General features: G+C 36.2%; 4 protein-coding genes and 1 pseudogene across 5 annotated transcripts; 3 read left to right on the top strand and 2 right to left on the bottom strand.

The window, feature by feature from the left end:
• The first annotated feature begins 3,267 nt into the window (after positions 1 to 3,267).
• On the top strand, positions 3,268 to 5,916 carry LOC103331484 (cytochrome P450 714C2-like). The gene is made up of 5 exons (XM_008234107.3): positions 3,268 to 3,737; positions 4,009 to 4,235; positions 4,396 to 4,637; positions 4,805 to 5,177; positions 5,358 to 5,916. Exons 1-5 carry the CDS (start codon positions 3,455 to 3,457, stop codon positions 5,781 to 5,783), a joined length of 1,551 nt encoding a protein of 516 aa, XP_008232329.1. The 5' UTR covers positions 3,268 to 3,454; the 3' UTR covers positions 5,784 to 5,916.
• A 4,286-nt stretch (positions 5,917 to 10,202) lies between these two features.
• Positions 10,203 to 13,412, top strand: LOC103331550 (cytochrome P450 714C2-like). The gene is made up of 5 exons (XM_008234181.3): positions 10,203 to 11,023; positions 11,319 to 11,545; positions 11,856 to 12,097; positions 12,301 to 12,649; positions 12,828 to 13,412. Exons 1-5 carry the CDS (start codon positions 10,693 to 10,695, stop codon positions 13,251 to 13,253), a joined length of 1,575 nt encoding a protein of 524 aa, XP_008232403.2. The 5' UTR covers positions 10,203 to 10,692; the 3' UTR covers positions 13,254 to 13,412.
• Positions 13,413 to 14,009: 597 nt separating this feature from the next.
• LOC103331551 (Cox19 family protein (CHCH motif)) lies at positions 14,010 to 16,646 on the bottom strand. Its single transcript, XM_008234182.3, has 3 exons — positions 16,489 to 16,646; positions 14,753 to 14,829; positions 14,010 to 14,333 (listed from the first exon to the last, which is right to left on the bottom strand). The coding sequence occupies exons 1-3, from the start codon at positions 16,577 to 16,579 to the stop codon at positions 14,286 to 14,288; spliced, it is 216 nt and encodes a 71-aa protein (XP_008232404.1). The 5' UTR covers positions 16,580 to 16,646; the 3' UTR covers positions 14,010 to 14,285.
• Positions 16,647 to 17,857: 1,211 nt separating this feature from the next.
• On the bottom strand, positions 17,858 to 18,678 carry LOC103331557 (agamous-like MADS-box protein AGL62). The gene has a single exon (XM_008234190.2). It carries the CDS (start codon positions 18,651 to 18,653, stop codon positions 17,949 to 17,951), a length of 705 nt encoding a protein of 234 aa, XP_008232412.1. The 5' UTR covers positions 18,654 to 18,678; the 3' UTR covers positions 17,858 to 17,948.
• Positions 18,679 to 21,692: 3,014 nt separating this feature from the next.
• LOC103331558 (rac-like GTP-binding protein ARAC4) lies at positions 21,693 to 24,494 on the top strand (annotated as a pseudogene). The gene is made up of 7 exons (XR_016127062.1): positions 21,693 to 21,989; positions 22,093 to 22,180; positions 23,029 to 23,138; positions 23,275 to 23,338; positions 23,539 to 23,603; positions 24,011 to 24,076; positions 24,198 to 24,494. The product of XR_016127062.1 is annotated as a rac-like GTP-binding protein ARAC4 (transcript).
• Positions 24,495 to 25,326: the final 832 nt, after the last annotated feature.

Raw genomic sequence — 25,326 nt, forward strand, 5'->3', positions numbered from 1 at the left:
TTTCAACTAAAGCTTATTGTATGATAACAGATTATTATTTTTTCTTTAATTCAATAACGGATGACATGAGAGTTGAACTTAGGACCTCGTACAATAAAGTGGAGACTAAACTACATTAGACAAAATGATCATTGACAAGAGCTCTTAATCTTAACAATATTTATGTTATGAAAGAATATGAAAATAAAAAATTCATGTTTTTTATTTTAAAAAATAATAATAATGATTTTTTCTATCCAAATGAACACCCAATAATTAGGGAAAAGTTGGTGACCACACTTTATTTGTCTTTTCCAAAGCTACTTAGAATCAGAAGAGGCCAAAAAGAGACAATGCTATAGGTCCATTCGTAATCAAATGTGATAATAATGATGATATTATTAATTAACACTACCATTGGTCCATTGCTAAAACAAGGAAAGAAGGGAAGAAAGAAAGATAGGAGAGGGGCCAAATAACCGAAAGCAAAGCCAAAAATGGCACCGAGATTTTATTTTATTTTATTGTTTGTCAGAAGACCTAGAGGGTAAGATCAAAGCTTGAGAAGCAAGGCATCAGAGGGCCTTCTCCTTCCTCCATTCTATTGGGCAATATCCCAGAAACGAAGAGGATGGTCAAACTCAAGGTGATGAAGTCAACAGAAAATAAAGACACAAAGAGAACTGTGTCAAAAGCATCTTTCGATTGCTCATGATTGGCCTTCAAATCTGCTCCCTTAACTGCTGCAGTGGCAAAATCATCCCATTTTCTCTCATCTCTCTTTATTTTCTCTTGGATTTTCTTAGAATATAAGAAATAAATTTAAAAGAAGAAAAAGGTACCAACTTGTAGCCTTACAAATCATATCTTAGGCTAATGATTCACCTCCAAATGAAGGTACCAACTCATCTATAAAATGATTGTGGATTTGAAAGCTTGAGGCAAGGGGAGTGAATGGGGGGAGGGTGAGCTGCTACCTTCCACGTTTCATATTCCTTTTTGTATTCCCAACGTCTTAAATATCGAGGGTTTTGGAAATATCGATGGTTCAAAAACACGGAAATATTGATGGAAATATTGGGAAAATATTGATATCGATAAAAATTGGATAAAAACCACAGCAATTGTGATAAAATACATGGAAATTTTTAATGAAACTTTGTAAAAAATTTATTTAGTCAATCATCTATTATTTTAACACAAAAGATTGGAAGGAAATGCATTGCATAACATGTTTGAGTGATTTCTACTAATAATATCCCAAGCCCAACTAGTCATACTAGCTGATTAGAAAAGGCATGCAATGATAGCAATACTAAATTATCCTAAGCCCAACTAGCCAACAAGCCCAACAAGCCATACTAATAATATCCCAAGCCCAACAAACCATACTAAAATACTAATATCCTAACCCTATCTATCTAATCTCATCCATCAACGTCAGTCACTTTATTCTTTTCTTTCTTTTCTTTTTCTCACTTCACTCTCTCTTTCTTTCTCTCATTCTTTCCGTTTCCACCTCTTTTCCTCTGAGTTTTTTTGTTCTGGCACTTGGGGCAGTCATCATCACAAGAGAGATGTGAGAGCCCACCGTGAAAAAACCGTGGTTTTGGAGCTCTAAGCTCTCTTTCCTCCCATTTCTTTCTCTCCTCTCATTTCTTATTCGTTTTCTTTTTCTCTCTTATTCTTTCTCTTTTCTTTTTTCTTCCTCTCTTTCTCTGATTTTCTAGTACTCTGATTTTTTTCTCTCTCGATTCTATGTTTCCATCTCTCCATTTATATCTCTTTCTTTGTAGATCCGGGTTCTTGAATATCTTGGGTTAAGTTCTTGAATCTGATTTTTTTATTGTTCGAATATGGAATCTGATTTTTCATGCAAATTTAAAGCTCAGTTGAGGTTCATATATGTTTTGCTAGATAGTTTTTTATTTATTTATCTTTTAAGGTTCATAACTTCAGATATGGCTTTCCTTGTATGGACTCATCGATTGATTCCATTGATGTTTCTAAAAATATCAGTTAGAAGTTGGAAGTTGGGAGGGGTTCGAACTCCTATGTGCGACATTCAAGCGAATTATTTCATTTTTGAAAGTTCATATCATCATATTATCGATAATATCGCGATATGTTGACCATTTGCAGCTGCCATTTGAACGAAAATATCGGTACTGAAATTATCGCGAAATTATCGAGGAGATTATCGATAAATTGATGATAAATAAATGGAAACATACTAAAATATCGATGCCCCAAAAAAACGATAATTTCATCGAAATATCGGAGAAATTATCGATATTTTATTCTCTGGTCATTCCTACAAGGGGATTTTGGTAATTTACACATGTAGAGGTATTTTAGTCATTTTGTACCAAAATTGATGTAAAACACATGGTCGAGTTGATCGAGGAACAGTTAGACAGACTCGCACATCGTTGCGGCAGCAAAACCTAATTTGTGCAAGTATATGCCCGAGCTCAGAATAGGACCCATGACTTATCATTTCAAAGAGAATGGTGTGACAAGTGCAACTCACTACTTTGTTGTGACGTATGTGCTATTTTAGTCAAGAGTTAGAGTGCTACTATTTCCACCTCTGTCCTATTTCCCCACCCACCATGTAAATTTGAAAAAACACAATCCTATCTTTACACCAATCATTATTCTTAAAATACACATTACTCTTCCAACCACCAAGTAAGTAATAAAATATTATTAAATTAATTAATAAACAATATAAAATACTCAAACAAAAAAAACTCTCTTTTTCTCTCTCTCGATCCGATCCCCACCAACATATGTTGCCATCCCTCCCCATCCCAGATCCCACCTAGAGGTGTCAAACGGGACAAGTCGCCCCAGCACGGCACGAGCCCAGCCCGTTTAAATGAGGCACGACACGACACGAGCAAGAATATTAATGGGCCGTCTGGAAACGGCACGAAAACTTGGGCCGGACCGAGATCAAAAATGAGGTCTAATGGATTGGGCCGGGCTTGGCCCGAGCACGCTTCAAGCACGGCACGAGCCCAAGCACGGCCCACTTAACATTTTTTCCTTTCTCAAAAGTCAAAATGTAAGAATTTCACATCTAATGTCATTGTTTATAATAAAATGTAAGAATTTTACTATTCTCCTCCAAATATAATAAAATTACTTTGTTGTTTCCCTTGCAAACTTGCAGTATTATTATAAATTTATTATTATATTACTTGCCGTGTCCCTTTTTTTTTTATTTTTTGGGTCAGAACTTGCCGTGTCCCTTCGTCCTAGTGTTTTCATATTTTTCTTATCCTCGTGTCGCGTGTTCGCGCAACATAGCAGAAGATGCTACAGTAAGGAGATTCAGAAGATGCCACGAAGAGAAAACAAAAATAATGATGATGATATAATTAATCATTCAACGCTGAAACAAAGCAGGAAGGGAGGAAAGAAACAGAGAAAAAAAAAAAAGTGAGAAAGGAAAGCAGAGCCAGCAATGGCAGCAGAGATGATAGTATCAGTGTTGTTAGGAGGGCTTGTGCTATTGCTACTATACCTCTATGAGTCTTTGGTTTTAAAGCAAAAGAGGCTAAGATCAAAGCTTGAGAAGCAAGGGATCAGAGGGCCTTCTCCTTCCTCAATTCTCTTGGGAAATATCCCAGAAATGAAGAGGATGGTCAAACTCGAGGTGATGAAGTCAAAGGACCGCCATCTTTCCATTGCTCATGATTGGCCTTCAAAGCTGTTCCCTTATCTGCTACAGTGGAGAAATGAATATGGTACATTCTGTCATCTCTCTTTGAACTTGATTTTTTCTAAGGAGATAATATAACAGCAATAGTGTTGCTTTAAAACTATAAGCAGAAGCAAATATATGAACAGTTCTTCCAAGGGCAAGGAAATTGAAAACTGTACATGTTTCTTTTTCTTCTTTGGATGAAGAGAAGAAATGAAAATAACATAGGGGAGGTGACCAAAATTTTATTTTTGTTTTGGCCATCTTCCTGTTGTTACTCATATGTTCCTAATATGCACATACTGGTGTGGCAGGGCCAAATTTCACCTATTTAAGTGGAAGCATACAGCAATTAGCAGTGACAGATTTAGAAATGGTGAAGGAAGTTAGCTTATGTACATCTTTGAACCTAGGGAAGCCTGGCTACGTATCTAAGGATCGCAAGTCACTTTTCGGTCAAGGCATTATAGCTGCAAATGGCCCAATTTGGTACCACCAAAGGAAGATTATTGCTCCTGAGTTCTACTTTGTTAGGGTTAAGGTAAGTCACTGAATTCTCAACAAGAATTATTAAGTATTAAGTTAGTTTTCTATTTCTGTTCTAAGGTTTAATTTCTAATGTAAGATACCATTTGAATGCAAGGTTTTGTGATGCATTTCATGTCCTCAAATGGGTTGAAAATTCACTGCTTAAATTACAGGGTATGGTGGATTTGATGGTGGACTGTACAACCACCATGTTAAGATCTTGGGAGAGTAAAATCGAAGGCGAGGGAGGAATTGCAGTCTTTGGAGTTGATGAGGATTTGAGAAGCTTGTCAGCAGATATAATATCAAGAACATCCTTTGGAAGTAATTATTCACAAGGCAAAGAAATTTTCTTAAAGCTCAGAACTCTTCAGAAAATCATGTACCAGAGATACATTGGGGTTCCAGGTGCAAGGTATATACTGTATATATAATACAAGGAAGCTTATGGTCATCATACTTTTTGCATAAAAACTATTCTCAGAATGGTATTTCTTCATAAATGCTTAAGCCCGTTTCTGCAAATTCCTCACTGGTTTCATGCAAACAGTCCAGTAAACTAAATGTCTCGAAAAATTTTAGATACTTGGCAACCAAAAACAACAGAGAGATATGGAGATTAGAGAAAGAGATCCACTCAATGATATTAAGGGTAGCGAAGCAACGCAGTGCTGAGGCAACTTATGAAAAGGACCTTCTCCAAATGATTATCGAGGGAGCCAAAAATTATGGAGATACTGACAGCCTATTTTCAGGCATCTCCCAGGATAATTTCATAGTGGATAATTGCAAGAGTATATACTTTGCTGGCCACGAAACCACTGCCATCACAGCATCATGGAGCTTGATGTTACTAGCTGCATATCCAGAGTGGCAAGCTCGTGCCCGTGCTGAGGTACTTCGAATTTGCACGGATCGCATTCCAGATGCTGATATGCTTCGAAGCATGAGAATAGTATGTCACTTTACTATTTAAATTATACGTATGTAATAAGGAGATGTTATTCACACTCCAAAAAGTGCTAATAACAAAGGAATACTGAACAGAAACACTATCGAACACACACACAGTCTATACATAATCTATCATAATGATGTGAACTGTATTCTAAACTAATTATGTACATGTTTGCAGTTGAATATGGTGATTCAAGAAACCTTGCGCTTGTACGCGCCGTCAATGTTTGTTGGAAGAGAAGCCTTGGACGATATTGAGCTCAACGGCATTCGAATTCCCAAACGAACGAACATTCTGATTCCAATCCCAATACTGCACCGGCTGCCTGATATCTGGGGGCCTGATGCCCTTGACTTCAATCCAAAAAGATTTGAGCATGGAATTCTTGGGGCTTGCAAGTTTCCTCAGGCTTATATGCCATTTGGAGTTGGTGCTCGAATTTGTCTTGGCCAACACCTAGCCATGACAGAATTGAAGGTGATTCTGTCTCTTATTTTATCCAAGTTTTGCTTCACACTCTCCCCTGCATACCAACACTGCCCAACTGCTAGTATGGTTATTGAACCTGAACATGGAGTAAGTCTCCAAGTGAGGAGAGTGTGATACTTACTAGTTCTGTAATAGCATGTTGTGGATGGCCGACTTTATCATTGCGCATATATATTGGCAATTTTTAACCTGTGTTTCACCTGTGAACATTGAAAATAAAAATGAAGGAAGAGGTCTTTTTGTTTCATTCTTCTTACTTGTAAGCTAGATGTAAGATGCAACGTGGGATGAAACATTGCTGGTGAAGTATTGTTCGATTAGGTTTTATTGTGTGCCTTGGTTATGAATACATTTTTGCTCTCCACCTAATAGGTTAAGCTTTTACGCTTTCTATCCAATAAGTCTCTTGTGTTTTTTCAAGTAAAGTTTGTTGAAAAACAAAATGCAGAAAGCAATCAAGCAAAAAAATAATAAAAAAATAAAGAAAAAATAATTTACAGAGCCATCTACCAATGGATCAACAATTCATACTAAGAAGAAGGATGGATATATATGGAGATGGTTTTAGTAGACACATGAACAAAAGGCAACCAGAGCATCTTGCTACTTCAAAATATCAAAATCATATGTCAATTTGATGGTGGTCATACTTTATTAGTTTTTTTTTTTTTCAATTCCAAACAGCAGAGGGTCTCATTGTGTTAATATCTTTTGATAAAACAAACTTCTCTTCAATATTCTTTGATAAAAATGACCACAAGCTTTCAAATTGTAGGAGACTTATTTTGGTGAATTAAAAAGGTTCAGAGTCTTTATTCCAAAGGGTTCACAATCTTTATTCCAAAGAGAGAAAAAGTTCACAATCTTTATTCCAAAGGGAGAGAGAAAGAGCGTGTGAGAGAGAGAGAGTAGGAGTAGCAATGGCAAAGCGTCAACACCCCTGTGTTTAAGCGCAGCTAGAATCTCTGATCTCAATGTCATACAGCGTCTCCAAAATGTATGCTCCTCACAACCCTTCCATTTCTTCTTCTTTTGCTTTTAACTCCATTTCTTAGCCCTTCTGGAAAGCATAGACTTCCTTTCACATTTAACCTCTTTTTTCATCCTTCATATTTCTTCTCCAAAAAACTTGTTACTTTATTATAAGAAGAATATTGACGTTCTTGGAGACATTTCTAGAGATGAGAAAATTATGGCCCCGTCCCCGCTCATTGTATCAACCATAAGTCCCAACAAAGGGTCCAAATGCATAAGGAGCCACTAGCCTGTGAATGTGACTAGATATGCATGTACAAAAATTTCTTGTGATGCATGAATTTATGCATGAATTACTGCAATCTGTCGTTACTAACATGTCAATGGCAAACTTAATACTGGGTTGTCTATAACCATTTCAAGATACCTATTATTAAGTTTGCCACTGACATGTTGGTAACAGACACATGGCAATACTTCATGCATAGATACATGCATCACAACCAATTTTTGTACAGGCATAACCGGCCACATCTTCACAGGCTAGTGGCTCCTTATTCATTTGGAGCTTTGTACATACAATCACCCTTTATTGGGACTTATGGTTGATACAATGAGCGGGGGCAGGTCCATAATTTTTCTCGTCTTTGGAATGTCTCCGCGAACGTCCATCTTCTTCTTCTCATTTGCAACTATCAAAGCAGTGGATGAGCGGGGGCGGGACGATGATCAATGACTGAGTGTATTATTTTTGCTTGTCCTCGCTTTTATGATTAACTTCTGGCATAGGTGCCAAGTATTTTATCCCAAATCACAAAGAAGGGCTGAGAGAAGTTATGCTTGGTTTCATGAAGCTGATGGTGAATAGCATAGCTATGACAGAGCTTAAGGTGATTCTTGCTATGATTCTGTCGAAGTTTTGCTTCTCCTTGTCACCAGCATACCAGAACTCCCCAGCTTTTAGCTTGGCTACTGTACCTCAACATGGTATTCTTGAGAGTTACTTCTTGACATGTTTGTTTCAGAAACTCAAGTGCTGGGTATGTTAAATTGCTTTTGTATCTGCAAATAATGTGTCAGACTATGCTGTCAACAAATTATCCATGCGCATTTTTTTGGCTACATGATCGAAGCATTGTTCGCAAAATACGTTCCACCGTCACTAAAAGGCAGAGGAAAAGACTTCTACGGGTCAGGAAAACAAAAGAAAGTTATGATGTATTTGTCTTGTTCTTCATTTTGGGCTGGATTAAGTATCTGGACCAATATATATATATGCAAATTCAACCATCAAATTTGGCTACAACGATTACTCTTTGTCTGCATTTCATTTCTTTTCTTGTCATGAAGACGAGATCCGTGGAAAAGTTCTACATGCTACACAATATAACCAACTTCAAAATTCCAGACTTTGAACAAGTTCTGGGGAAATCTAAGGAAAAATTGCGAGGCACAAATGTTCTTTTGAGATTTTATCTTGTTTTTTCTTGTTTCTTTTTTATCTTGTTTGAAAGATTAAGATAAGTTGGTATTTTTTGCCCTGGAAACTCATGAACAAAAAACCAATCGTATTGTACAGCATAATTTTGTGTAGACAAAGACTAACACACACAAACCCTGTGCACTTTATCACATACAAAACGACTTGCAACATAGAACTGTTGCGCGCGGGGGAGAGGAGAAATAGAGAGGATTTCCTTGTAATTGCTCTTGTTTGGTTCTTTCTATTTGTGAGAAAGAATCTGAGATTTGTTCTTGGCTCTATTGTATTTGGTGAGTGACTTTGGGTGTAATTGGGATTTGGGCTATGAGAGTTAAACTTCATAATTCCTAGGGTAGGTAAGAGGGTTAATTCCCTTTGGTTGTAATCTCTTTTGGAATACTAGTGGAATTTCTTGCTGACTTCGAACTAGACGTAGGCTACACACAAGTCGAACCAGTAAAAATCCTTGTGTCTTTTGGATTTATGTATTTCATATCTTGTTGTTGTTTCATAGGTTTCATATATGTTTGGCCAGAAAAAGATAGCCAAGTTTCCTTCCCATACTCCTGAAGGTCTCGTTAGTACAAACTTGGTTTACAAGAGACGAACAAGAAATAAGAGAGTTGGTTGTCACAAGGTCAAAACTGATCATCATGAAAACTGACTCTTGATGGGGGCTTTTCTTGTTAGAATAACTACTACCCTTTTTCGCTGGAGCAGAGAAACCTCTCAACAAGTATCCTTCATATATTAAGGAATAAATCACTCATACAAATTTCTTATAAATATAGGAAGATGTGAACTGGATAAAAGACAACAAAAAATCCAATGAAGACAAAAACTCTCAGTCACACTCACAAAGATCAAACAAGGTCACACGATCCCAAAAGTCTTCAAACTCTTAAGCAATCAAGTTATTTGGTTTGTAAAACCCATCCAGTTTTTGACAAAATAGGCAGAACTCAGATTTCTGACTTCAATTCAGTTCAAAGAAGTAGTCCACAAAGGAAACGAGATTTCTCTTGTTACAAATTTGGTTTAGAGCAGGTGAATCAAGTGGAGTTCAGAGTTTTCATAATATGAGACCTCAACAAATTTCCAGAGATACCTTAATGTCTCAGAATCACCAAATAGCTCTAAGGTGATCCACAATCGAGTAAAATAGGTACTGAAGTACAATTCTAGGCTAATAATCGTCAATCCAGTCTAGACCTGAGAGATCTCAATTCAGCCCACTCAACAAGCCTCTCCATGGCTAAATTTGATTAAAGCTCTGCCAATCTCAACATTGGTATCGATTTCCAATTGATCCCTATTAGTTGAAGGTGCTGACGTGCAATTTCAGCACAAGTATATCCAATCAAGCCTAAGTCACAGACAACAATCCAAGTAGAAATCGAAGCCCAATGTTCTGATATCCTTCCATACTTGGCAGTTCTTTTTTTTTTTTTAAATTGTCTAATAGACAGTTCTCTTTGAACTAGTTTGATTTATTTTCAACATTCATTTTTGGCTAGACTTACTAGTTTTATTGTGGGAAATTGTAAAGTCCTCACCCTTTTGAGGCAAGAAAAGAACTTACTTGGGAGATATTCCTCATCCAAATTCACAATCGCTTGATCAAAGTCAATAGTTTGGGGCGCAAGTTATTACATTTCATAGTTTGTTAGGGTTTTTAACTGTTAACAGTGGCACGCTCGCACGCAAAAGAAAGTTGACTTGTTGACCATCAATGGTTTTCGAGTCAATGGAGAACTTTACCCTACCACCACGGGAACTACATTAAAACGGATAAACAATATCCACCATCCAGTTCAATCCGCTTCTGCGGTGGTATCATAGCTCCAAGTTTTGACTTGGGAGTTTAGTGTTCGTGACGATGAAGCAGGAGACAAAGGGAAGTGGTGCCACAAATAATGTGGGAAAGCTTTGAATACCAGCCATTCTTTATGGCTCTTTCTTTTGGCTTTTGACTACACGGTGGGACAAAACCTAGTAGTGGAGCTGATGTGGATGAACACCACTTGTGGTGCGGTGTGCACCTAGAGCAATAAAAGTGAGAGAGAGGGCATCAATTTGGTAGTCGGCATTGTGCCTCACCATTTGGAGGTGCCGTGTGCACCATAGTGCTGAGAACTGCTGCTCTCTTTGTTGTCGCACCAGAGACAGGAGAAACACAGAGGATTTTCTTGTAATTTCTCTTGTTTGGTTCTTTCTATTTGTGAGCAAGAATCTGATATTTTGTCTTGGCTCTATTGCACTTGGGATTTGGGCTGTGAGAGTTAAACTCTTTCATTCCTAGAATAGGTGAGAGGGTTAATCCTCTTTGGTTGTTGTCTCTTCGGTTGTCATTCCTATTGTCTTTTGCTTATTTGCAGTGATGTATGCTTAAGAGTTGACATGGTCCATGGAACCATAAGAAACAAAAGACCGACTTTGATGCTTACACTCCAATGATTTCGCAAAAAATTCAATAATAGTCACATAGTTGTGAGTTTTTGCTATAAATTGGATACTAAAAAAGAATAGACAGAAAGCAAGAGAAGCAGAGGAATTAGTATAAAAATGGAAGCTGAGGCAGCAGTAGCAGCAAAGGTCGTAGTGTCAGTATTGTTGGGTGGGTTTTTGGTCTTGTTTTTATACCTCTGTGAACTTTTGTTATTGAGGCCAAGAGGGCTAAGATCAAAGCTTGAGAAGCAAGGAATTAGAGGGCCTCCTCCTTCATTTCTCTTAGGGAACCTGTCTGCAATAAAGAGGCTGCAAAGCAAGGGCCATTCAACAGCAACAAAGACTGCTGATCCAACAAAACTCCATCATGATGGTGATGTAGCTTCTATTGATCATGAATGGCATTCAAAAATCTTCCCCTACATAGAGCAGTGGCGAAATGAATATGGTAGGTTCACTCTCTTGCACATATAACAAAATTAGTTGGATTGCTCAGGGCTAGGTGTGGTCCAGTTTGATTTGTCTCTCAAACCACTCACCGAATTAGTGTAATATCACAATTCCGATTAGTTCGATTCATGCTCAAATTAGTAGAATAACCAAACCAAACCAATGAATTCAGTAACATGTATGCTTCATTCATATCCTTCGTATTAAAAACAAATTCAATTTGAGCTCCCAATTACCTTTTTATTTTATTTTTTGGGGGTCAAACATTTTGATTTAGTAGGTATTTGTTGCAGGGAAAATATTTATGTATGCAAGTGCACACCTACAACAATTATGCATCACAGATGTAGAGGTGGTGAAGGAAATTGGTCTATGCAAGTCTCTAAACTTAGGGAAGGCTTCTTTAACTTCCAAGGTTGTTGGGCCACTATTGGGCGAAGGCCTTTTATCATCGAATGGCTTAATTTGGGCCCATCAAAGGGGAATTATTGCTCCCGAGCTCTATCTTGATAAGGTTAAGGTATGTTTTGTACTTCATTAGGTAAATTCTTAGTTGAATGTGCACCATATATTGATGGTTCAACAAGATAATATCTTAGACAGATTGTACATTAACCTGTTTTGAAAATAATTCCAATGAGCTAAATAGTACGAATCCCGCGTCCAGAAATTAAAGCTTTGTATAACATCTTAAATGATTTCGGACATCTCCACTCTCAATTAATTAGTTTTGGTTTGGATGCTCATGTTCTAATAAAATAGAGCATGAAGACACTAACTCTGTATGCTTTCAATTCATTTATAAATCATTTGTTCAACTCTTTTCAAAGGGCATGGTGGACCTAATAGTGGACTCTACAACCTCAATGCTAAGAAGATGGGAAGATGAAATCGACAGCAAGGGAGGAATTGCAGAAATTAAAGTTGATAAGTATTTGAGAAACTTAGCTGCAGATATAATTTCAAGAGCTTGTTTTAATAACAGATATGATCAAGTCGAAGAAATCTTCAATAAACTTAGGGCTCTGCAAAAAGTTTTGACAAAAGGAATCATGTCGCTTCCTGGTTTGAGGTATGATATTACAAAAATATCTTCATGGCATTTTATTTCTAAGATTTTGGATACCAATTAGTGTGACAGTATAATTTTTTGCTCATAAGTGGTTTCACTTCAAATTATGTCCGTCAAATAAATTGATATCTAAAATTTGTAAGCCTTAGCATACATACATACGTCTGATATGAATGTCAGCTCTTGCACCATGGTGGTGACAGATTGCTGCCTACAAAAGACAATAGAGAAACATGGAAATTAGAGAAGGAAGCTGAGTCAATGATATTAAAGCTGGTAAAACAACGTATTGAAGCTTCAGGTGAGGAAGATTTATTCCAAATGCTTCTTGCCGGTGCTGGGGACTCCAAAGGCCTATCGCAGAAGAAGTTCATTGTCGATAACTGCAAGACTATATTCTTTGCTGGCCATGAGACCACTGCCATTGCAGCATCATGGAGCTTGATGTTACTAGCTGCACATCCAGATTGGCAAGCTCGTGCTCGTGCTGAGGTGCTCGAAATCTGTGGGGATAAACCTCTAGATGGAGATATGCTTCGAAGCATGAAAGTGGTATGTCACATAAGAAATTATCTCTTATAATTTATAAAGATAACAATACAAACTTGTACACTAATTAAGACAAAATGCATAGCATGAACAAATGAAGAATTGATCAAATGGCCTCAAATTAATGCTATAAATTTTATGGACACAAGGGATTTGATTGCCACCTTACAATTGTCTGCAGCTGAAAATGGTGATTCAGGAGGTGTTGCGTCTTTACCCGCCTGCATTCTTTGTAACTAGAGAGGCCTTTGAAACTGTCACACTCAAGAACATTGTGATTCCAAAGGGTGTGATCCTTCAAATACCAATCCCCTTTTTACAGCACAACCCTGACATATGGGGGCCAGATGCGCATGAGTTCAACCCGGAAAGATTTGCCAATGGAACTTTTCAGGCTTGCCGGTCTCCGCAGGCTTACATGCCATTCGGAACAGGTCCTCGTATCTGTGTTGGCCAACATCTAGTTATGACAGAACTTAAGGTGCTTCTTGCTTCAGTTCTATCAAAGTTCTGCTTCTCCCTCTCACCAGCGTACCAGCACGCCCCTCTTTTTAGTTTGGTTACTGAACCTGGGCATGGTGTTATTCTCCATGTCAGGAAAGTGTAATGTTGTGAAGTTTCAGAAGCTTTGGGGTTCCTATGTTAAATTTGTTCTCTATCTGCAAATAATGTTTCATAGAATTGCAGGAAACAATGTTTCATAGATGCAGAGGAACCGATTTCCACTTAACAAAACAAGAAGAGAAAAGGGAAGAACATTCTTCAATTTATGCTTTTTCATGACTAGATCATTATCTATCCAAGCTTCTTTTTTTTTCTTTTTCTTTTCTGGGTAGATGATCTAAGCATTCCCAAAATGATTTCCATGGTTAAAGAAGCGAAGGAACAGATTTCTATGAAACAAAAGAAGAAAAAGAAGGGGCAGATGTCTCTCTCCCATAATTATTAAGGTTTGTATTAATCACTTAAATATATCTGGATGACTCAAATATCAAATATCCAGTAACAATACATGCGTCCAGCAAGACAACATTACCCTATATATAGCTGTGTGTGTATATATATAAAAATGTTTTCTTGCCAGCCTCCTAAAATGCCTTATGTTACCATACTGTGAATATAAACCATCGAGATTGATTAGCTCGATTATTGCCAAATGTGTGTCCAGGTTTACAGTATGGCAGCATAACTACAACAGAGAACATGCCCACATACACAGGTCAGCTACTCAAAATAACGTAGATTGAGTAGGTGAAAGAATATGCATGCAAATTCACCAATCAGATTATATTTGGCTCAAATGTTCAGGCTGTTTTTCATTTCTTTTCTTGTAAATTTGCAATGAAGATGAGATCCTGGAAAATATACAAATGCTACACAACATATCATCAACATTTCAGACTTGGAATGGAAACAAAGTCTAACATTGTTTGTTGACAATCCAAAACAGTCATCATTCTTTCACTGATGGCACAATATGCGAAGAAAATTCTGAACTTCTCTGGCATAAACAATTGAGCCAGTTCTATCAATTGTTTCGGTATCAAGTATAGCACTCTATAAATCTAACGCCAGCCCTGATGAGCTGAAAACTCACTTTTGCGCCTTATGATACGAGGGGAAGATTCCAAAAGAAATTTCAAGAGAAAAGGGACCTAGTCTTGTTGCGCTCCAATCGAGCTTCCCTCTGTTGATACAAAAATGTAAACCATATAAGTAAACAAGCAGTGTACATGAGGACAAATGCAAACAGATGATGTCTTATATCCTCTGACTATTGGTGAAGTATGTAGATGAACCTTGGAAATCAGATGCCACGGAAAGACTTTGTACTCAATCCATGCAACAAACAATAATTATACAGCTGTAATTTTTCGACTACCCCTGGGACTTCATTGTGTAAGCAGATGAAGGTTTCCACACAACTCTTGAAACTATATAACTAACCAATTAATATATTTCTTATTGGGAAGGACCTCACAGTGATAATGGAAACCACCAATTTATTAAAAGTTCATGCGTTCAAATGGGATGTCCAGTCTTTCATTACTATCAATAAAGTGCAATAACAATACAGAGCAATTAAGTGATTGAAAGCACCAATACCTCCTTTTTCTTGCATTCTTTGTAAATATCAAAATGTTCCTGACATTTACTCTTGTCCGAATTATATTCTTCTAGACCTGAAAAAGTTTACAAAAGGAATCAATATCTGGCAAAATTTTACTGGAGATTAACTTTTAGGAGTGAGTAGCTAAGAAGTAAAATTCATGAAACAATACAATTATCAAACTTGTTCCAGTCCTCAACAGTATCTTTCCAGCACATTTTCTATCAAACAATATGTGCACGTGCGTGCGTGCAAAGAACAACTAAGAAGTAAAAAGTATAGCTCTCTTCATCATTATCTGATACTAAAATAGGAACTTGCTATATTTATAAGCAACGTATACCCTTCAGTATTGCCATCGGATAATGGAGCTAGAAATCACATGCTCATGTCCAATTTATGATCACACTCGAGCAAAATACAAGGAAAAATCAAAAGTAACCAAGAAAAAGAAATCCATTACATGGCAGTCAAAAATGTCACACACCAGAGAGGATGGATAACTTAAAGAGGATAAAAATGTACATGGGCAGTAGGGGAGGCTTAAAGAGGAAAAGTGTCCTAATCCAAAAGTATTTAATCAATTATGGTGTTCGACAAAAGATGATTAAGTAGTTAATCGATGTCTATACCATGTGGATGACAAATTCTGTTGTAAATATGTAATTAAGTTGGTCTTAGAAATGCCTGGCCAAAAAAGAGTTGTTCCTAGAATGCTAAATCACCCAAAGATATAGTTGTGAGATGTGGTGCTCGTTATATTGTGATGAATCCTATTTGAGGCTTCCATGAAAAAAAAAAAAAAAAAAAAAAGGTATTAGGGAAAAAAGGCTTTGTGTTTGAGACATTGTTTCAGCTGGTATGATGAACAAACTTAATAATAGCTCTTATTTTCAGCTACGAGGTAACCCACGAAAATCAGCTAATTAGTTGTCTTCTGCATATCAGCTAAGGTTCCACTAACAACCCAGGCAAGCAACACCAAATACAAGTCTTTTCTCCACAAAGGTGAGATTTTCCAAGCCTAATGCTTCAGTACTAGACCACTACCTGACTGCCTGGACACGTCAAAGCAACTACAACATGGGATCAAGTAAAGTGAAGGCACTAAGGAACCTGTCAATTAAAACAGTGGTTAAAGCACGCCTTTGAAAACTGGGGTAGGCTTTATGGAACATCCTCAATGGTTTATTTCCGAAACTAATCATGGGTATCGTTGCACTTTCGAGTTGATTAAGTCTCTATAGTTCTAAGAGCAATGACACAGCCACCTCTTCATCAGAAACTCTATCCAATTTCCACCAAAAGTAACCTCTAAACTCCACAATGTAGCTTTAATTATGTGATTGCAAACTAAAACCAGATTACCACCACAAACAAAACAAAACAGAACAAAACAAATTTTGAAACAAACACTACAAATTTTCAAAAACCCAACTCACAAAGCCGATACAAATACAAATTAAAGCCTCAAAACTCAAAATTAAGCATAAATTCACAAAATTAGCGCCGCAAATCAGTGCCAATTAATATTTTTTTAAATTAAAAAAAAGCTTAAAAGCGAAGATATCCAATGGTTCTTGGGACTCATCAAGAAAAATTATCAAAAAAGTTAAATGTGAAAGTAAGTCGATGCTTTTCCAATTGGATAAAAGGGCTAAGATGGAGTTATTGAGTAATTATAAAAGCGAAAGAAGAAGAAGAAATGAAATTAGGGTTGTAAGGAGCTTACATTTTAGAGACGCAGTGTACTGAGGATAACACTGAGAATCAGAGATTCTAGCAGCGCTTGGATACGGCGGTGTTGACGCTTTCGATGCCATTGCTTGCTTCTCCTACTCTCCCTCTCTCCCGGTCTATCTTTGAAAATAAGATTAATTGCAGTTTACCCCTCTTATAGTTCAATTGCGTCAATCAAGCCCTTCATATTTTCTATTATTTCAGTATGAACCTTTTGTTCGAACCAATCCGCCCAGCATAATAAATGAGACTTTATTTTGTAGGAGACTTTTTGTAGTGGTTCAGTCCTGCATATTAAACGATGTTGGGTGAGAAGAAATTCAAATTCTGAGTACCCTTGAATGCAAAGTTAAGCGATCTCACAAAGATTTAAGCTTTTTCATTCCCTATCAATTAATTTTAAGTTAAATATTCATTCGAACTCATCGGTTGGCATGAAAAACAAGTTAGGGTTATTAGGTCATCTTTATTCAATTATATCTCAAATATATAAAATAAAAACCTATCTCAAATAAAAACAAAATTTTAAATTTCACATTTTTAGAGATAGCCTCCAACATCGCTATGATGGTTGGAGGAAAATCAAAACAAATCACAATCGCTATGAGAGAAAATCATTTCTCTCAAAGTTCTAGGAGGTTTTGAGAGCGCATGTGCTTTTAAATGTTTTCAATTCATGTTGTTTAAGAAAAAAAGTATAAAAAAGTATTGGTCATGACCGTTGCAGGTCAGACCATTGAAAACCAATCTTTTTTTATTTATTTATTTTATAAATGTGGTCACTTTTTTAAATGTCAATTCATGTAATTAAGAAAAAATTATAAAAAAATTATTGGTCATGACCGTTGGAGGTCAGACCATTGAAACCCATCATTTTTCTTTTCTGTTTTTTTAAATTTACATGTGGTCACCTTTTAAATGTTTTCAAGTGTTGTTTTAAAAAAATTATAATTAAATTAAACAATATATAGTTGTAGAATTTATGAGTATTGTATCATAGTTTTTCTCAAAATAATAAACTATGACCCTAAAATAGCCTTGGAGATGGAAAAATTTAGTCATGCACTATTCTTTAAAAAATTAATATTTTGGAGAGCTAAATTTTTAGCCATAAACTACATTTAGCCTTATTACTGGAGATGACCTTAATGATATGGGCCATAATTTTGATAGGACAGGTTGGCCATGGCCACCACAATCATGAATATATTGTCAAATTCTATACAAAGAAACTTGTTTCCGACTACATTTTGCTTCGTTTTTTGCAGAGTTACCATGGCGAAATGCTCTAAGAAAAATGTATCCAACAATTTGTATTGATATAGCACAAGACATTGCCACATCACAAGAAGGTACCCAACTATTTTATTGCATAAGCATAACACATGATCAGCAAAAAAATTTAAAACAAAAATACAATTACAAATACAAAATACTTGAAGGCTCTCTAAACTAAACCCCAAACCCGTGATATCCACCACCAAATTGGCCACCCTGAGCACCAAAACCATTAGTCATCATCGGCATGTGACAAAGCCGATGAACTGCCGGTACGGGCGGCAGCGCCCCCGGTGCCAATGTCCCATTCAGAATTCTCACCTCATGAAGCCTAGCAGCCACCTTCTTCCTCACATCCTCCAACGACATCAAGTAATGCTCAACTTCCTGCACATCTAACACATCCAAATCAACACTCTCATCCTCCCACCAAAACCTCTCACCACACCCACCCACCACCCCCATCACCATCTTCTTCATCCTCACCGCCTCTTTCACCTCCACAACCCTCCTCTTCTGCTCCTCCAACTCTTTAATTGCCTCCATGTACTCCTTGTTGAACTCCGCCATGGGCACTCTATTAGGGTTTTGGTCTCCTGCGGTGTCATCAGACACGGCAGAAGGAGCAACCCCACTACGGTAGCACTCTAGCACTGTCTCCACATTCGGGTGCCCGTAGCAGAACACTTTGCCCGCGGTGGAGAAAACAATGACTCCCACCTCAGCGCCGCACAAAACGCTCAGCTCCGCCGCCTTTTTGAATATTCCAGAACGGCGCTTGGAGAAGGTGACTTGCTTGTTGTTGAGATTCTCGAGCTTCTTGATCTCGATTCTCTTGCGGCCTTGGGTCCTCTTGGGAAGTTTTCTCAAGATCACCATGGTGACAATATCTGGAGATCAAAGATCAAAGAGAAAGGTTAAAAATAAATTTTAAGTTCATTTTGGAGAGTTTCTTTGTGTGTGTATATATATATTATAATTTTGTTTGACTTTGCAGCTAATCAATTTCTCAATTTTATTTTTATTTTTTCCGGGGAATCAAGTCCTAAAATTTTGTAATTTATATAAGATTGATGATGAGGATGATCTTTTCATGAAGATCAGTCTACGTGCATGTGTGATCTTAATTTGTGAAATTATATACCAAAAAATCAGCCTAAAAGATTCTTATATTATACCAAAAGGAAAATTATTAATTTGAATTTGAATTATGGAACTAGTTGTATTTAATTAATTTCTACCTTGTAATTAACCAAAAATTCTTACGATTATTATTAGGGCATATTAATTTTAGTTTTGAGTGTATTATGTATAGGTAACTTAACTTTCAAGCGCTTGTATTAATATTTTTTTTTTTTCCGTTACGTATCTTAATATGTTTGACAAGAAAAAAAAACCAAAATTAAAACAATTAAAAGATTGTGGTTCTAAAAAATAATATATAAATAAAAGATTGTGAATCTGTGTAATAATGAGACAATGAGCAATAATAAGCCTAGAAGATTACGGCCTAATTCCCACAATAGAATATTAATTAATTTAATTGATCTTTTTCTTTCAAAAAAGATTCTAGTTTATCATTTTATGTTTGCTAAACCAAAAAAAAAGATTTAGCCAAAAAAAAAAGTAGGAAATATATATGTTACCCAAAGGCTAAGTCTTTTTTTCTTTCACTTGCACATCTCTAATATTTTTCTACATTAAAACTTATGTGTAGTGTCCTAAATCTAATTAAGCGAAAACGAGTTTGTTTGTATGTATTTACACGCAAAATTGTGCAATTATCGCATAAACTTTTCAAAAATTAAACAAACACACCAACAGAACAATGAGAATAACAAATATTGAAGGAAAAAAAAGTGAAGATTAGTGATAGTACGTAGGTTATTCTTTGGTCTTTTATTTGTAGGGTATACCTATCTTATCTAAAAAAGAACTGCAAAAATTGGTCTAAAATTAGAAAACAGGCTTTACTGGGGAGAATTGTTTTTGGGCAAAAGAGGGCCCAAGACAAAGGCTTTTACCCATGTTGCCTTTGGGCCAAACAATCAGGAGACTTGATCTACAAGATTATAATCTTTGTTGCCCAAATTTGAAGTTAATTTGAATTTTGAAGTTCAATTCCATCCAATAATTTCTCCAAGACAAGATGAAGTGTAATGAATTAATTATCTATTTCATAACAAAACAATCCCATCATTTTTATACCAAAAAAAAAAAAGCTAAATAACAATTATTTTTAATCTGACAATCCGCCTTACCCTCTCTCCTTCTTCTCTTTTTTTTTTTTTTTTTTTTTTTTTTTTTTTGAGACGCTCTCTCATCTCTTATTATCTATTCTCACATTTGTCTCTCCAAAGGAAAAGAAAAACTATTTGGTATGAGCTCATGGATAGAACTTGTCCTTACAAAACCGGTATGAAAGAAATAGTGTCCAGAGGTCATACACCATCTCGAGACACTTAACCTAACACTAGACTTACAAGTCTCCACAATTCATCCTTGTGTTTGGGAGGATAGATTGAAAAAAGGGGACTGAAAAGAGTAAAGAAATCACCAATGGAGTGTTAGTTGGATTGGTACAAGCCTTTGGTGTGCTCTCAAGTGGTCCTGAGTTCAAACTCCCATGATACCCGTGTGTGTGAATTTTCTCCCCCCTCTTTCCTAATTATGGCACACACAAAAAGAGTTAATAATAAATCTTACAAATATAACTTTAATTACACAAAAAGAGTTAATAATAAATCTTACAAATATAACTTTAATTAATTAAAAAATCTATAAAGACAGATGTATATATAATGATGGTAGCAGAGTCTTTATTTGCTCTTATTTCAAGTTCTTCTGTCTTCTTCCTCTTTCCAGACAGATATAGCGGTAAGGTGCAAATATGGGGCCATTCTTGGAATGGACGCAACCACAAGTTCAAATGGATTGGGACCTTTGGCAGTGTATATAAATAATAAATTCTTTGAAGGGGAACTAAAATCATGCCGTGATTTATCAATTACTCACCTAAGTTGACTAGCTCAGAAGTAAAGTGGAGAATTTCATTGCCACCTCTCAATGTAATGAAGACAATTTTTATTTTTTTGGTAATATAAAAGCTCTAACACGAAATGACTATTGAAGCTAAATCAATAACTTTATTTCTACCATATTTATTATGTGACCTATTTATATTAGAGAGGTGATCAACAATGTGGTCAGTAAATGTGGTACAAATAATTGTCCTTTTTATGTTTTGACCACATGACCCAGATTCGAACTTAAATCATCCTCTAATGTTATCATAGAATGCAGACATGGACTTAGCCAAGTAGTTGGCTAGAATGGATGGGCTCCTCACTCTGCATCCGAGTTCAAATCAAGCTCTTTATAGTTTAGATTAGTTTAAATTAGAATATCGCTTGTATTAAAAAAAAAAATGTTATCAATGCCATAATAACTACTCATGGTTTTTGGGAATATGCTTGAATATGTTGAATAAAATGCTTTTGTACCTAGTTTTAGTAAAACCAAAACAAAACAAAAGGTACTATCTTGCGAGACGAGCTAGAATCAGGTTGTTATGAACTTATGAAATCCCAAATGTCCATTTGACCATAGGCCAATTGCGTCATTAACCCCATCTTCGTTTCGTCATTAACCCCCTAGTAAATTGTTAAAGCAGTAGTAGCCAAGTAGAAGGCAAATAAACACCCACATGCACTCTAAAGTCTAAAGTGCCCTATTTGATTGTGTCACCATTTCTGTAAAAAAAAAAAAATCTTAAATTTTTTTATTGTGTTACGATTTTCGTGTTTGATTATGACTACGATTCATTTCCATTGTGGGTTTGCCTTTCCTTTACCTCCTTTTGCCTCCATGACAGCTCAAATTAAAGTGATCTCAATAATCACCTTCTTTTCCCTTCCCCTCAAAAAGCTTCAACAAATTTTGTACAACCACCATCACATAATGAGAGAGAAACACTGAGACAATTGGGTTCCAAGAAAAACATCAAGAGAGAGAGAGAGAGGTTTTAATTGCTTCATTACTTGTGTGTACATGTGTAGCCAAGCCATATGGCTAATGCTAATACTAGAACAACAGGAGCAGGCAGCAGCAGCAGCAGCATCAACTTCAAAGTTCATCAAATGTGTGACAGTTGGAGATGGAGCTGTTGGGAAGACATGCCTTCTCATCTCTTACACCAGCAACACTTTCCCTACTGTATAAACTTTCTTTCCTTTCTGTCAATGGTTCATTGAGTTTTAGTTCCTTACTGATTTTTCTTTCTGGGTTCATTTTTGTTTTTGAACTTTCTAATTGGCAGGATTACGTTCCTACTGTTTTTGACAACTTCAGTGCCAATGTCTTGGTTGATGGGCAAACTGTAAATCTGGGTCTTTGGGATACTGCTGGTACTCTCTCTCTCTCTCTCTCTCTCTCTCTCTCTCTCTCATGTATAATTCACATGCTCAATGGGAATTTTGATCCTTGGTTGCTAGCTTGTACTTCAGATTTCTGTCAATTTCAGTTATGTTTGACATGTAAGTGGAGATCAATTGTTTTCTACAACAAAGAAAAACATAAAAATGATATTTTTGTTTGATTTTATCATCACCAAAAGTTATCTGATAATTTGTTTTGATTTATTTCTCAAGTTAAATTGGCTCAAGTCTGCATCTTTGAACCTCATGTCAATAGAAAGAACAAACCATCCAAAACCTTCCGTAGAAAGAACCACGAATCCTTAGCAATGAAACGAAGCAGAAAGCCTTCTTCATAATATCAATAAGTGACACATGAATGTTATATTTTCAAGATAAAAAGGAAAATTTTCTAGAAAATTGAACTGTAAAGCTGGTTTTAGAAAGAAAAAAAAAACAGAAGAAATATTAAAGATATGATTAATTACCAAAGCAATAATATATATATCAGTCATATTCACATCTTATATTATAAGCACTTTCGCATTGATGTTTCAAACATGTCAAGTTTTTGGTAATGTGAAAAAAGGTGGTGTGAGCACTACTGCATGAGATCCTAAAAGGGCCCTGCTAGATGCAACAATCATTATACTTCAGGTGCTATAAGGAAAGCAAAGTGCAATTTCTTCCATCAACTTAAGAAGAAAAAAGAAAAAGCAGGAAATAATGCATTTGAATGACAGCTAAATGTGACAGCAAAAACCCAGTCTCAATAAAAGTTTTCTCTTGCCTTTGAAAACCATTTTCTTTTTTACAATCTGTGAAATCTTCATATGCAGGTCAAGAAGATTACAACAGGCTGAGGCCACTGAGTTACAGAGGAGCTGATGTTTTCCTTCTTGCCTTTTCCCTCATTAGTAGGCCTAGCTATGAGAACATACCAAAGAAAGTAGGTTTCTTTATCTCTCTTCTTTATCTATTAAATTCTTCTCAAAGATTCACTTTTCCTATTTGCATGTACCTAATGCATATACTAATCAGATTCTATGCCTTTCTCTTTTTCACCTCTTGTTATGTTGGAGAAGTGGGTCCCTGAGCTGAGACATTATGCTCCATCAGTGCCTATAATTCTGGTGGGGACCAAACTAGGTAATCCATTCTTTCCACTACCAAACCCAATTTTTTCTACATTCTGCAAATTGGATTGACAGAGGTAGCTGTAAGTGTGCAGTTTCTGCATTCTCTAAATAATTGAGTATGTTTGGTTGAGAATGATAAAAAGTGAAGCATGAAACAAGAAGATTTCTTTTTATCTCTGTCTGAAAAATATGGATTTTCTGGTATGGCAGATCTGAGAGAGGATAGGCAGTTCCTAATGGATTACCCTGGGGCATGTACCATCTCAACACAACAGGTAGATTTTCCACTACAGCTACTTTTTGCCTTTCCACAAACATGCTTCTGTAAAAGCTGTGGCAAAATTATTGGTCCTTGTTATTGCTGTTTGGATATTAATAAGGCAGATAAACAAAAGAAAAAGAAAAAAAACAAAAGAAAAAGAAAAAATGGCTTTGACTTACAGATCAGTAGTCTCATGTCCGAACTCCCATAGCACTTGATAGTGTGAGAGAAAACTCTCCTCTCCAATATCACTCGTATAAAAAACAAAAGAAAAAGAACAAAATGGAATTCAAGGTTCTAGACCTCATTATAATATTATCCCAGGAAGTTCACTAATCATTGAACATGTTTTACTTTTTTTTTTTGGGGGGTAATTTATTTTATTTTTTATTATTCTAAAGCATTTCTTAAATATTTTAGGGTGAAGATCTGAGAAAACGAATAGGAGCTGTGGCGTATATAGAGTGCAGCTCAAAGAAACAGCAGGTATGCCTCACATGTGCAAATGTGCTCATGAAAAGAAAAATGTGTTTCCAGTATGTAAAAGTCAATGCTTGGTCTTCATGAGGAACTCCATATGTTGAAAATCTTATTGTTAAAATTGCAGAACGTGAAGACTGTTTTTGATGCAGCTATCAAGTTGGCTCTGCATCCTCCAAAGTCCAAAAAGCAAAAGAGAAATTTGAACATCTGCAGAGTTCTTTAATCTCTCTCTCTCTCTCTCTCTCTCTCCTTGACAGCTTCTTTGACACTTTTGTTCATTCTTTTCAACCCTCTTTTTCTTTCTGGGTGCTTCCTTCTCTTTTCTGGGAGAAAAGTGTGCAATATTCATTGTGTTCTTTCTTTTAACTTCATTATAATGTTATTGGGTTTGGGGTAAATCATGGTGGACCATTTTTAAAAATAGTATGTGCTCAAATTATCTATCAAGCATGCCAAGAAGCTTTTCCTGCCTTTCAGAACTTGTGGCTCTTTTCAGTTGGTCTGTTACCCCAGAACAAATAGTTGGATGCCACAAGTAAACATCAAAACAAAAAAAGGCCCAAGTAAATAAACTAGTCTGAAACAAAAAAAAAAACCAAAAAGGTCCAACCAAACTAGTTCAAATTGGTTTGATTTGTCCAGTTTGTACCGCTATATGGGCCTATCCAATTGAAGTTCAATCACAAACTTAGCCAAATCCAACCACAACAAATTGTAAACTGCGCAGTAGGAATTAATGAACTCACTGTCGTACTGCTTAGGCAGTACTAGGCTTTTGTACTTATCCATTTCAAGACAAATAAATAGAGCTCTTGTATGGCCAAAAAGATAAAAATAAGGGAATGTTCACTAGTTCATTAATTCCTAGTTCCCACCGGTGAGCTCCGGAATTTTTTTTTCTCATTTTGTTAAGCTCACTATATTAATTGCACGGTCTAATTTGAGAATTTTGGTCTTTTGACATCATGGGAAAATAGTAGACGTTACTACGAGCATGTGGTAATTTTCGGATAATTTTTCGGAGTTTGGAGATTATTTAACTAACTACAGATTATGTCATTGTTATTTGGTAATTAATTCAGCGGTGGGTGTGCTGTCATCCAATTATAATCTACATACGATTTAAGATTCTGTGGTTGATGATCAGGTTCAACTTCTCTGAACAACCCAAGAAATCAACCTTATGATCAAAAGTCAAACCGTCTAACTGACGACGAAGGCTCAAAACGACGCCACGTCACACTTAAACCATC

Source organism: Prunus mume, linkage group LG5 (assembly GCF_029339155.1).
Source record: "Prunus mume cultivar Tortuosa linkage group LG5, ASM2933915v1, whole genome shotgun sequence".
NCBI classification, from domain to species: Eukaryota; Viridiplantae; Streptophyta; class Magnoliopsida; order Rosales; family Rosaceae; genus Prunus; species Prunus mume.

Excerpts from the sequence above, each read along its gene's own strand:
- LOC103331484 (XM_008234107.3), top strand. The coding sequence starts at position 3,455 with ATGGCAGCAGAGATGATAGTATCAGTGTTGTTAGGAGGGCTTGTGCTA. Across the intron at positions 4,638-4,804 it reads ATTGGGGTTCCAGGTGCAAG|ATACTTGGCAACCAAAAACA; the intron begins GTATATACTGTA and ends GAAAAATTTTAG. Across the intron at positions 5,178-5,357 it reads TGCTTCGAAGCATGAGAATA|TTGAATATGGTGATTCAAGA; the intron begins GTATGTCACTTT and ends ACATGTTTGCAG.
- LOC103331550 (XM_008234181.3), top strand. The coding sequence starts at position 10,693 with ATGGAAGCTGAGGCAGCAGTAGCAGCAAAGGTCGTAGTGTCAGTATTG. Across the intron at positions 11,024-11,318 it reads GCAGTGGCGAAATGAATATG|GGAAAATATTTATGTATGCA; the intron begins GTAGGTTCACTC and ends TATTTGTTGCAG. Across the intron at positions 12,650-12,827 it reads TGCTTCGAAGCATGAAAGTG|CTGAAAATGGTGATTCAGGA; the intron begins GTATGTCACATA and ends AATTGTCTGCAG.
- LOC103331557 (XM_008234190.2), bottom strand. The coding sequence starts at position 18,653 with ATGGTGATCTTGAGAAAACTTCCCAAGAGGACCCAAGGCCGCAAGAGA.
- LOC103331551 (XM_008234182.3), bottom strand. The coding sequence starts at position 16,579 with ATGGCATCGAAAGCGTCAACACCGCCGTATCCAAGCGCTGCTAGAATC. Across the intron at positions 14,830-16,488 it reads GTACACTGCGTCTCTAAAAT|GTCTAGAAGAATATAATTCG; the intron begins GTAAGCTCCTTA and ends AAACTTTTTCAG. Across the intron at positions 14,334-14,752 it reads AAGAATGCAAGAAAAAGGAG|AGGGAAGCTCGATTGGAGCG; the intron begins GTATTGGTGCTT and ends TTGTATCAACAG.